The 12,130-nt window shown below is 39.6% G+C and overlaps 1 protein-coding gene across 6 annotated transcripts in view; it reads left to right on the top strand.

The window, feature by feature from the left end:
* LOC122827033 (plakophilin-4-like) overlaps nt 1-12,130 on the top strand; it is a 33,477-nt gene that overhangs the window by 12,384 nt on the left and 8,963 nt on the right. For all 6 annotated transcript variants that reach the window (XM_044109529.1, XM_044109532.1, XM_044109530.1 and 3 more), the window contains 6 exons: nt 1,531-1,685; nt 3,593-4,049; nt 8,724-8,894; nt 10,471-10,672; nt 10,803-10,935; nt 11,874-12,087. In XM_044109529.1, the coding sequence (XP_043965464.1) occupies nt 1,531-1,685; nt 3,593-4,049; nt 8,724-8,894; nt 10,471-10,672; nt 10,803-10,935; nt 11,874-12,087 (1,332 nt within the window). The remainder of the gene's footprint in view (nt 1-1,530; nt 1,686-3,592; nt 4,050-8,723; nt 8,895-10,470; nt 10,673-10,802; nt 10,936-11,873; nt 12,088-12,130) is intronic.

The following is a 12,130-nucleotide window of genomic DNA, read 5'->3' as shown; positions in this document are numbered from 1 at the left end:
CAGCATCTTTGTCCTTTAAAAGCAAAAAAAATTTTGTTTTGCGTACAGATGTGTGAGCACAATGACATCAGCAAGAGAAACTTTGTAATACTTTGCTGCTTCCACAGGATTTAATTGGAAAAATCAGCAGGATTAGCGGTTTGCTACTCTGGAGGCCAGAGTTTGATCTGAACAAAAGTTTAAAATATTTAAGAGTTGAAAGTTTTCTAGGAGTGGATGTCTCATTAAATCCACTACAAAAACTCCAACAAGTTAATTTGGTAAAAGTTAAAACAGTTTTTTCGCATCTCATGAGTCGTGATCAACAGCTGGATGTTACTGCTGGTGGAAAAAATTTATCGTGTTAACGAACTTATTCATTCGTGATTTTAATTCTTATTTAATGGGTGTTTTTTTACATTAGTGGAAGATCAAGAAACTTTTGCACACATTTGTAATGGAACTGCAGATAATGACGACTTATAAACGCTTGAAAACAACTCTTAAAATGTTTTAAAGTAAACATGGCTGCCTGATGGAGGCTCCGCCCCCTTCCTCCCTGCTGTTGTGCAGGTCGCGTTCAGAATGCATGCAAGAATAAATTATTGTAACTATTTACAATTAGGCTAATAAAATGATTTACAATGATTTATATTTTATCACGGTGTTGTAAACAGTTGTAGTTCGCTGACAACAGGCTAAAACATCAAGATAAATGCAGGTTACCATGGTAACCAGTAAGCGTTTGAAGGCAGTAAAGTTTTGAGTGCATCAGCTGTGTTTACAAACAAATAAACCCTCCGTATTTTGGTCAAAAAGGCATTTCTTCATAATTTAATCAGTAAAATTACCTAATTAATTAATTAATGTTTCTGCATTTTTAACCAAAATGAAAAACAATTCCAGCTTTTTCCGGATCACTAAAACTCCCAGAAACTAAAGTTTGTCTTCTCTCTGCTGCTCTCGTTTTATTTTTAGCTGTAAAACTTCCTCTCGTCCTCACACCTGGAGCTCAGCGTTGCAGCTGCAGCGGCTCTCTGTTGGACATTAGGAACCTTCACTGGAGCGTTTGACACTTTGCTTCCATCAAGCCTCCTGGCAGCATCTGTTAAACCGCCAAAGATGGGCGGGTGATGGAGCGGAGCAGCTGGTGTGGCTGTAAATTCTGATTTGAGCCTTTTGTTTGTTTTGTTTTTCTCCACACTTTTAAATAATTTATAGGAATTGTCTCATAAACGCGGCTCGTATTTATGATTCTGAAAGCCGCTTAACCTCCGACGTTCTGCGGTTAATTCCCAGTTTGGTAAATATGCAGAATCTGAAATGCTGAAACAAATTGCCTTTGGGTTTATTTGTATTCCATACAGTTGGAGTGGTATCAGAGTGTAAAAATATCCCCCACATGCTTCCTCTTCCTCCTCCTCCTCATCCTACAGCAGAAAGTAGGACAGCAGATTGTTCAAGGAGCAACACAAAACCATAACGCACAAATCCATGATATTTAATAAATCTGTGATGACGTGGCGTTGTGATTATTTTGTGTTTTTTCAGGGTCAGGAGGTCATTCAGCCCACATGACCTCGTATTCAGACAGCGGGTACCAAGACAGCAGCGTCAGTTATTACAGCAACCAGAACGTGGTGCGTTCAGAACCTCGAGCCTCGATATCGAGAAGCCCCAGAGCAGAAGGTCAAGCCTCTGGGCAGGTAGGGTTTGACCTTTAACCTCACTTTAATCAACCAGTCAAGTTTGTAAGTACAGCACATTTCAGCAACGCTGCATTTCATCAGAAAAACACAAAAAAATACAAATTTAAAGAACAAACAGTCCATGATTGAAACGTGTTGATTAATGTTTCAAAAGCATATATGAGGTTTTTATATTTAAAGGAAGTCGGTGTTTTGGCTGCTTCGTAGTTTTCTGAAAGTTTGTTATAGATTTGTGGTGCATAGAAGCTGAACGTTTGGTTCTGGTTCTGGGGATGCAGAGCAGAACCAGAAGACCTCAGAGGTCTGGAAGGTTGCTATGACAACAACACCAGACCTTTAGGTGGTTCAGTCGTTTATAAACTAAGTACATTTATTCTCTCAGTGGAAGGACTGTATAACTGGAGTGATGTTCTCTGTCTTACTGCCAGCAGCAGCGTTCTGGATCTGATTGATTTTATAGGCAGACCTGTTGCAATAATCAATGCCACTAAAGATAAATGCATGGATGAGTTTCTCTACATCTCGCTGAGACTGGAAATGTTCCTCAGGTGACAGAAGGCCGACTTTGTGACTGTCTTTATGTGACTCTGAATGTTCAGGTCAGCGTCTTTTACTACTCCCAGGTTTAGTGTCTGCTGAGAATCAGAGGAAGCTGCTTTATTCAGAATGATAAGCAGCACTGCAGCGGAACAAGAGAAGAAGAAGATTTGTCCTAGTTGGTAACTCATGCGGGTAAACCACTAAACCACTGGAGCAGCTACTGGTTCAGCTGGGAATTCTGCATTCCTGTGACTAGGAAGTAACTGAATGGGATTGAAATTATGTAAATTTATCCTCCTGTTTTTATAAACAACTGTCACATGAGTACACTTAAAAATATGAAAACATAAAATGTTCCAGAAATCAATGAATGCAAATTATTCTTCCCTTATATTTTCTTGTACTCTGACTTTTGTACTTAATAATCCACAGTCAAAACCAAGTATTCACTTCAAAACAAATATACAATACAGTTTAATATTTTACACCCATAATGTAAATATTAGTTTCTTACTATTTGTGGTAACTTGTTAAGCCCAATGGCTACTGGATGTTAAGTTTGTGAGTTAAGAAATATATTTTAAATTATATCCAGGTTTCTATGAATAGTTCATTTTGGACAGTAGATTAAATCTTTTAATTTCCTCTTATTACTGTGAAGTTTTAGATGAAAAAACCCCGAAGTTAAAAACACAAATTTTAGGCCGCTAACAAAACGAGAGCAGAACAAAAGACCATGAAGCTCAACCATGGCGACTTTATGGAGGAAGAATATCTTCTGCTCTCACCGTTTCCACTGGCAGCTGCCTCCTGTTTCTTTTCTACTTCTGACTGACAGCAGCGACTGCAGGCCCGGTAATTATTGCCATGAGCATCATGTCAAATTATTCCCCACCTTTAAAGTGTCACATTATTCTCCCTGTGTGACAGATGAAACAGGAACGGCAGATATTAATGAACTCATTACAATTTTCTCTTTATTTCGCCGCCTCCCTGGATGCTTGGTCATGTTTTACATCTGGAAAGCTTCGATTTTTAACCAATGCATCAAATCAGTTCAATTAAATTACATTTTCTTCAGCTTATCTTTAAAAATTTTTGTTTATTAAAAGTATAACTGTATCACTGCTGATGGTTTTGAGTGTTTTTCTGCACCATAAAGCAGATTTTCAAGCCCATTAGCTCAAATTAATAACATTTCCTACTCAACACAAGCACACTTTAATAGTATTCCCACAAACATAATGACCTGTGAAAATTAAAGCCCATTTATGGAAGGAGTAATAAAAATAGAGTCCTCTATCAGACTAATTAAATGTCACATTTCCACTGGATTGTGAAGACTAACCTCTTCTTTTTCCCAGGCTTCCAGTCGGATGTTGAGGCGAATGGCTTCCCTCCCCTCCAGGAGCCAGTCACCCGGCTGCGGCACAACCGGAACCGTCTCCCCGTCCCGAATCTCCATGCGAACGTCCCAGGGCAGCACCTACGACTCGCCCATCCTGTCTGAGCCCAAACCGCTTGCCGCCGTCTTCCCCGGCACCACCATGCCGCCCTCCTGCCCGTCTCCCACCTCCCCCAGCGACGCCACCCAGGCCCTGGGAAACGGAGGAGGCATTGGAGGCGGCGTCCGCCTGGGCTCCACGCTGTCCTTGATCGAGGGGAGGGCTTTGACGGGGTCTCCGCTGCGTTCTGGGATGACGGCGATGCCTCAGCACTACGGCTCCACGCTGCCCAGACAGAGCCAGTCGCTGGCGTACGGCGCCGATCCGTACGGCCTGTACCAGAGGAGCGCCCTGCCGCGCCCAGACAGCCTGATAGGTCAGTCAGAAACACGACCCAACACCTCCTGTTGGTATCAACCTGCGATTAGTTATCGATTCACAGCTGCATATTGGGGCGTTTTTTTATAGAAATAAAGAAAAGTAAATTTCCACCAAAAATTTATAAAATATTATCTAGAAAAACAAGGACATTTCTGAGTTTGAAATGTTGAAAAGTTGCTAGAAAGAACTCAGAAACTTTGAAATTAACCTCAGAAATGTTCAGAAAATAAATTACTTTTCAACTCAGACATTTGCTCGTTTTTTCTAGAATATTTCTGAGATTATTTTCAACTTATCCACAACTTTCTAGAAAATGTGCAACTTTTAGAAATTTAAAACTTTCAAAAGTTGAAAGTTCTCCACTTTTGAAGCTCGAAAATTTCTCTTGCAAATTTTTGACTCTGGGGTTCAGTTATTTTCTTGTGTTGTCAAGAAAATTTCACATTTTTGGATGATTCAAAAAGTTTTACTTTTGTTTTTAGCAAATTTTCAACTTTTCAAACTCATAAATTTTTCAAAAAGATTTTCTAAAATGTGTGAGAATTTGTGAGAATAATCAGAAAATTTTAAATGTTTGACTTGACACTTTTTGGTGAAATAATATAGAATAGAATAAATACCTGCTGGAAACTGTTAAAAACATAAAATAATAGTTTTACAGCTTTTGCTTTGGTTCCCTTAAAGAAAATAAAATGCTGTTCTGTTTTTCCTATAACAGAGCTGGATATGGAGTGATGCAATCCTCCATCGTTTGAATCTGTAATATGAAAGGAAAGGTTGAGAGGTCAGCTGACCTCAGGTCACAATCTGAGCAGATAGATTTCATTTAGATAAACGTGAAACTATTTTCTGTGTTGATGTAATAATCTAGTTTTGGTTTGAGTTAACTTACTGTATGTAGACTCGGTTTTCTCTTCCTGCGTTTGCAGATGAAACTTTTCCAAACGCAGCTGAATCTCATGATGCAAGCTGGTGTAAAAGAGAGGAAAACAGAGGCTTCACTCTGAGCCGAGGCCTCATGCTCACAACGTTGGACGTTATGATTGATGTGCAGGAGGAAAACAAGCCAGAAAGACTCACTAGTATGATCAGTGGGAATCTGCTGGATTTCAGGAAACTGTTTTAGTATCAACAGTTGCTCCTTCACCACTGGGTGGTTAAACTGAATCCCCAGATTTACAGCCTTTCATATTAGTCAGATTTATCCTGCTGGATCGTTGTGATGCTGCATCTAGCTTTTAATGTGAGGAGAAAAGTCACCTTGCTTCACAGTTGGTTCTTTGTTTTTTTGCCATTTCAGCCATTAAAATTTAACATTTAGATTGTATTCTTATTTTCTTGCATCATAACATCTTTTTATTTTGCTTCACTTCCTTGTGGTATTGTGTTTTCTTTTCAACCAGTTTCAGAAATTTCTACTATTCCACTTTGTTTTTTATTATTTCTATCTAGACCTGAATCATGATGAATCAATTATTGAAATAATTATTAATTAATTTAGTCATTTGTTAATTGTTAACTTGAGTGTTAAGACTGAAAAAACACATTCTGAGGCGTTCTTAAGTCAAAACTGCACAAAAAAGAAAATATATAAAAAGTTTCCATTTAAGATAAAAAAAAATATTTTGTAAATACAAAACTCCTCAACAGGATTCAAATTTTGTAAAAAATTAAAAAAAAGGCCTACTAAGCAAATTCTGGTATACAGTGATTAATTGATTGATCAAAAACTAATCAACAGATCAAAGTATTGATATCGAGTCGAGCAGAAAGGATTGAGATTTTCACATGTTGATGTCAGAAATATTTTTAGCTTCTACAAAAGATCAAATTCTCACTAAATAAATGCTATTATTGTATTTTAGATATTAAAAGAAGGATTTTCTTATCTGAAAAATAATATTTCGATTAAACTAAAATAATTGTAACTTGCAGCCCTGGTTATCTGAATCCTCACCTGCTATAAAATTATACCAAAAACCTTTGAAGTTTCTCACTGTTGTCGATTCCTCAGTGCTGCTGATTTATTATTTCCACCATCGGATGAAAGAGCGATCTATCAGTTCTCGTTTTTGACATTTAGCTGTAACTTTGTGGCCAGATGATGGGAGCTAATTGACATCCCTGGAGATCCAATCCTTCCACTTTGCGGCTCTCTGATTGGGTAAGACAGCCGCGTCTTGCTGAGAAACTTGAGAAAGGATTATTTCTGTGCTGCTGCCAGACTCTTCACTGAGCCCGGCTTACAAACGTCTTTGAGGCGTACGCTGAGCAAATTTCCCACCAAAAAGAAACGCATCAATGTAGCTTTGAACTGACTGTGTTTAACTTTGGCACCAGGATCTCTCTGAGCTGCAAAGTCTTTCTTCTGCAAACATTAAGACAGATTTATCGTTCCTCCTGCTTTTATTAGCTGTTTATCGACGGCTCTCCCTGCTGAGGCTGCAGAGACGCAGATTTACTCCTGCATGCTGCCCAAAGCCGCTCACTCTGACCCACATAGGTCTGATTCTGTCGCAAAGCCCGACGCTGCACAGATTTGCAGATGGTTTTCATCCTGCTGTGGCTGTTCAAATCGAGGCAGAGCTGCAGACGCTTTCATGCTCTTTTATGCTTCTGCATGTGTGAAAATGCGATAGAAATTCCTGCTAAGTGGCATATATGTTGTTTCCAGACTTATTCTGGGTTACTCTGCAGATCCATGATAATCCCAGATTACATGAGGGAGATAAGCAATAGATGGAGCCACATGATTAGGCCAGTAATAATAGTAGCTTAGGTAGTGACGGGGAATCTGCCAACAAGCAGAAGCTGACTGGTGAGCCTTTTTATTGCAAAAAAACATTTTCTAAGAAGTGTTGTTGATGTTTGGGAGAACCAGTTTGGAGACGTCTAAACTCAGCAGAAACTATAAAACTGGAGCAAAGCACCGATGTTTGGTTTTAACAGAAGAACAAATGGTACTAATAGTTTTAAAAACACATCAGCTGAAACTCTTCTAGCGTTTAAACTGTTAGCTTGAAACTGAAATCCAAGTGAAAAACATTTTTCATTTTGTTTCTTGTGTGGCATCAGTTGGACAAAATGTTCTTGTCCTACTTTCTAACTTCAATCCTATTTAAACTAAAGTTTCCTTTTCCTTTAAGGTACTTTTGAGTCTTTACCTTAATCATTTTAATAGTTTTTTAGATGTTTGTAATGAATCTTCACATGGATTTCTCATATATTGTATCATTATTGATACATCAGTCAATACATTTTGGATTTCATGGCACAATTAATAAAAATTATTACAGTATTATATAATAGTCTAATATTTCTGGTGGTGTTTTTTTACCCAATATCTGAAATAACAGACGATTTGTTTCACTAATTAAGCTAAAATCCTACAAAATCCAACTTACAGTACTTATGTTTTATTAAAATAATGTTTATTTGTGCAGCTTAGACGAAAAAAATAAAAGAATCTACTTTTTAAAAACATCCTAAAACATTTGAACAAACTTAGAAGAGACTTAATTCTCCTGGGGACTTTACGATAGAGTCGTCTTCATTATTAATAGAGTTAAATAACATCCCGTTTCATAACTGCTGTAATAATAAATGAGTCGGTCCAAGACTCTCTTCTTGAATCAGCTCTTTCCTTCTGCCTTTAAAATCCTCGAACTTGCAGATTACAGATCTGCTCTCTGCAGCTGAAGACTGAAAAGGGAGACATAAATGCCCTGACTGTCCCAGGCTCATATTTCTTTATGCTCTGCAATTGATCTTAACAGGAAATTTATGTAAATCATAAAAAAGAGAAGCGCAGCAGGGAAATGACTCCTTCATCACCAGCTTTATGTGCAAATCTTTCACTTGAGCTGCTCAACTGATCCACTGAGTCTGTCCTCCCTCCCTCTTCTGCCCTGAAGCCTCTTTATAATTGGAGCGCTCTTTGAGCTGATCTGCTGTGAGATTGGAGGATGGAAAAACCCTTCACCCCGTTTGTTTGACTTGCTGATGCCGAGGCCTGCAGCAAACCCAATGACCAGAGTCATGGTGCAGATTTTAAGCCGAACGGCGAATTCTCTCTGCTTTGCATGCAGGATTTTTGCACCAAGTCTCCATGAAATATGTATGTTTTCCACAAAAAGGTGAATAAAACTGAAATGGAGTGAACATTTTCATTAACTGGAATGAAAAAAAATGATGATTAATGGGGAAAAATGAAACTATAGATATAATATTCTACATTTTGTGTTTTGGAATCTGTTAATCAGGTTTTCAAACTGATGTGAAATTGATTTTTACGTCAGACTTATGCTAATCCGCAAAATAGCAACAGTACAGGTTGGAAAAAAACACCAGTTAGTTGAAAATGGCATCTTCTGTTAAATATTCAGTCAATTTATACATTAATTGATTTCAGACTTTTAGTTCTTTCAAAAGTCTGAAAGAACTAAAACTACTTCTATAACTTGCTAATGATTAGGAATAAAAACAAGCAAACTCACTAAAAACGAACTGAATTAGACAAAAAGTCACAACAATATAGAATTAGATTGTAATGAAAAACCCCAAAACTGTTATAATAAAGATGATTAAAACCCTTTGCATTGATCTATAGTAATAATTGGTCAATAAATAGTCAATAGGGTTCATGTTTTGGCTGTTTGTGTTCCTGCAGGGCTGCACAGCTCCTACGCCGGCCACGGGACGCAGATCGACCCCGAGCTGCGAGCCGCCTTGTCACCAGACTGCCAGATGACGCCTGTTTTCGACGACCGCTCCTTCCAAAGCCCCCTGTACCACAGCCCCACCCACGACCCCCAGGGCTCCCTCTACAGAGCAAACACAGGTACTGCACCCTCTGCAGAGCAAACACAGGTACTGCACCCTCTACAGAGCAAACACAGGTACTGCACCCTCTACAGAGCAAACACAGGTACTGCACCCTCTACAGAGCAAACACAGGTACTGCTCCCTCTACAGAGCAAACACAGGTACTGCACCTCCACAGAGCAAACACAGGTACTGCACCCTCTACAGAGCAAACACAGGTACTGCACCCTCTACAGAGCAAACACAGGTACTGCACCCTCTACAGAGCAAACACAGGTACTGCACCTCCACAGAGGAAACACAGGTACTGCACCCTCTACAGAGCAAACACAGGTACTGCTCCCTCTACAGAGCAAACACAGGTACTGCTCCCTCCACAGAGCAAACACAGGTACTGCACCCTCTACAGAGCAAACACAGGTACTGCTCCCTCAACCACCAGAAACAGACTGAGAGTGTAAGCGATGCAGCAACATGAAGCAGCTTTGCAGAACATGTTGCTCATTCTATTATTTAAAAAGCAATATCTCTGTAGATTGAAGATATCGTTTCCACAGACTCTCAGTTAGATTTAGATCAGGACTTTGACTAGGTCAGAAAAAGCTACACTACAGCTCTGGCTGCATGTTTAGAGCTGCTGTTCAGGATATCAAACCTTTTCTGCCTTTAAGATTACTTTCATCTTAGACTTGTTTCCCCTAGCATTATGCTGCCACTGTCGTGCAGCTGGTTGAACTGGACCAGGAATCCACCAAACATTAAAGAACTGAGCATTGTTTTAATTAAAAGGTTTTATTAGGTTTTATTAGGTGTTTTGATGCAATATATGTAACTAGTAAAATTATTGTAATTTAAAAATTTGATTAAATGCCCGATAGTAGAGATTGTAAAAGAAGATTTCTTTTGTTTGTTTGTGGCTGGACTGAAGGTAAAGATGTAAAAGTCATTGACCTCAGATTAAAAGAGACATTTTTCAGATGTTTATTTCTGTGATCTAATGTGAAGGGTGTGAATATGTTTACTATGGTCACATAATAATATTTAATTTTCTCGACCTTTCAACAGTCATAAACCTCCCAAGTAAACTATAATAGTTCAGCTGGTTCCAGTTGTGGGAAGAAAATGATTTTTGGCGTCAGTTTCTAACACAGAAGTTTTCAGATTTCTTCCAGCGCATTAATTTGCATTTAACTCATATTTAAATGGCACAAACAGCCTGATCTCCACACCAAAGTCTGCCACTCCCCTCGTCTTAAGGCCTTTGCTTCTCCTCAGATCATTTCTTTTTTAAAAGAAAACTCTGTAAATTGTGGTTTGCAGGCTGGGAAGCTGTGATTATTATTGCTCCCTGAGGTCAGCTCTTAATTAGACTGAAGCCTTTCATGTTCCTTTGCAGCTTCCTAATGGAAAGAATTACAGCTGAGCGCTCTGTGGAGGGCGATAGTGAAGTATCCAAGGAGCCATTTTAATTTTGTTTAGTCGTTATTTAAGCTGCCTTTCAGACATTGTGTTCAGTTTAAATGGTTAGCCTCCTTTTAGAGCTCATAACGTAGTCGTGTTTTTTGTATTTTCTAACTCATGTCGCCCCTCAGGTATGGGGACTCTTCCTCGGACCACAAGCCATTGCGGCACGCTGCCGTACCAAAGAAGCAGCTACGGGCTGAGCTCAGCGGCGGCGTTCGTCGACTCCATCAGGGTGTCCACCGAGCCTGTGTACTCCCACAGACACTCAGCGCTGGTGGACCGGGTCATCACTCGCACGCCATCCATCGAAAGCATCCACAAGGATCCCAGGTACTGAGAAACTGTTTCTGAAAATGTTTTGAAATGGAAAATATTTAGAGCATCTTATAAAAAATTATGTTTAGCTGGAGTCGATATCCAAAAGCAACAAACTGACCCACAAACTGTTGTCTGTGTTCAGGGAGTTTGCGTGGCGTGACCCGGAGCTGCCAGAGGTCATCCACATGCTGCAGCATCACTTCCCCTCCGTCCAGGCCAACGCCGCCGCCTACCTGCAGCACCTGTGCTACGGAGACAACAGGGTGAAGGTGGAGGTAAGGTGACGAGGCACGCTGGGCGGCGGTCTGGCTAAAAATAAGTCGATGCATCACGACAAGCGTCACGCTGAGAAAACCTGCTGCTGTTGGAGTTTCATGAAGTAAATGCGGTTCTATTTCTCTAAACCAGCTATTCAGGATGTTTTTCATTTTACTGTCCTTTATGCTTTGCTGCTCTGGGCGTTTCTAAGCCTTTAAAGTTTAAATTTGATTTTTTAGGAAAGGCAGCCAGATTCAGAGCCAAAGCACCATCTGCTCCAAAGAAAATTCCACCTGACATCAGTGCCAAACGCTCTCAGCACTGAAATCCTGCAGCTAACGTTTTCACTGTGGCTTCATGTGCAGGAGGCTTTTAATGTCGCCGAATTTCCTTAAAAATTAATCATGATTAAAAGAATAATCAACTAGTTTAGTTGATTATTTACTTCGTCAACGGGAGTATGCAGACTAAAAAAAAAGGCAGAATGCTCTTAGAGTAGAAATTAAGCAAAAGCTGTACATCATATACATACATTTAGCATTTAAAATTAAAATACCTTCTTTGTCTGTAAGTTTACGTACTTATAACTCCTAAAGTGTTCATTTGGTTCAAATTCTGTAAAAAACAGATGCATCCTTTGCTACAAATTACAAAGCCTAAAGAAATTATATGTTACTGCTTTACAGGCACTAAAATGTTTACTTTCTTTATTAAAAAGGAATTAAATTAAGGTTAGGTCAATGAATAAGTAAAATAATTGTTAGATGCAGCCTTAAAATGAGCTTTTAGTTTTTTAGAGACACAGCAGAATCAAATAATTTCAACCACAATTTAAACTCAGAAGAAGAAAAGAAGAGGAAACATATTTAAATCTGGAGTAAGAGTTTTAGAAACAGTCGATTGTTTAGTAGTTTAGGAATAACACAAACTCAACAGTTTGGTTTTGGATCTGTAGGTCTGCCACCTGGGAGGGATCCAGCACCTGGTGGACCTGCTGGATCACAAGACGCCTGAGGTCCAGAAGAGCGCCTGCGGAGCTCTGAGGAACCTGGTTTATGGCAAAGCCACCGACAACAACAAGGTGGCGTTGAGGAACTGCGGCGGCGTTCCCGCTCTGCTGCGCCTCCTCAGAAAAACCACAGACAACGAAGTCCGCGAGCTCGTCACCGGTACGCCTGTTAGCATCGGCTAACTCTGCGCCGCTTAGCTATC

This window comes from Gambusia affinis, linkage group LG24 (assembly GCF_019740435.1).
Source record: "Gambusia affinis linkage group LG24, SWU_Gaff_1.0, whole genome shotgun sequence".
NCBI classification, from domain to species: Eukaryota; Metazoa; Chordata; class Actinopteri; order Cyprinodontiformes; family Poeciliidae; genus Gambusia; species Gambusia affinis.
The sequence above is the reverse complement of the archived record's forward strand: the minus strand, read 5'-3'. Positions and strand labels throughout refer to the sequence as shown.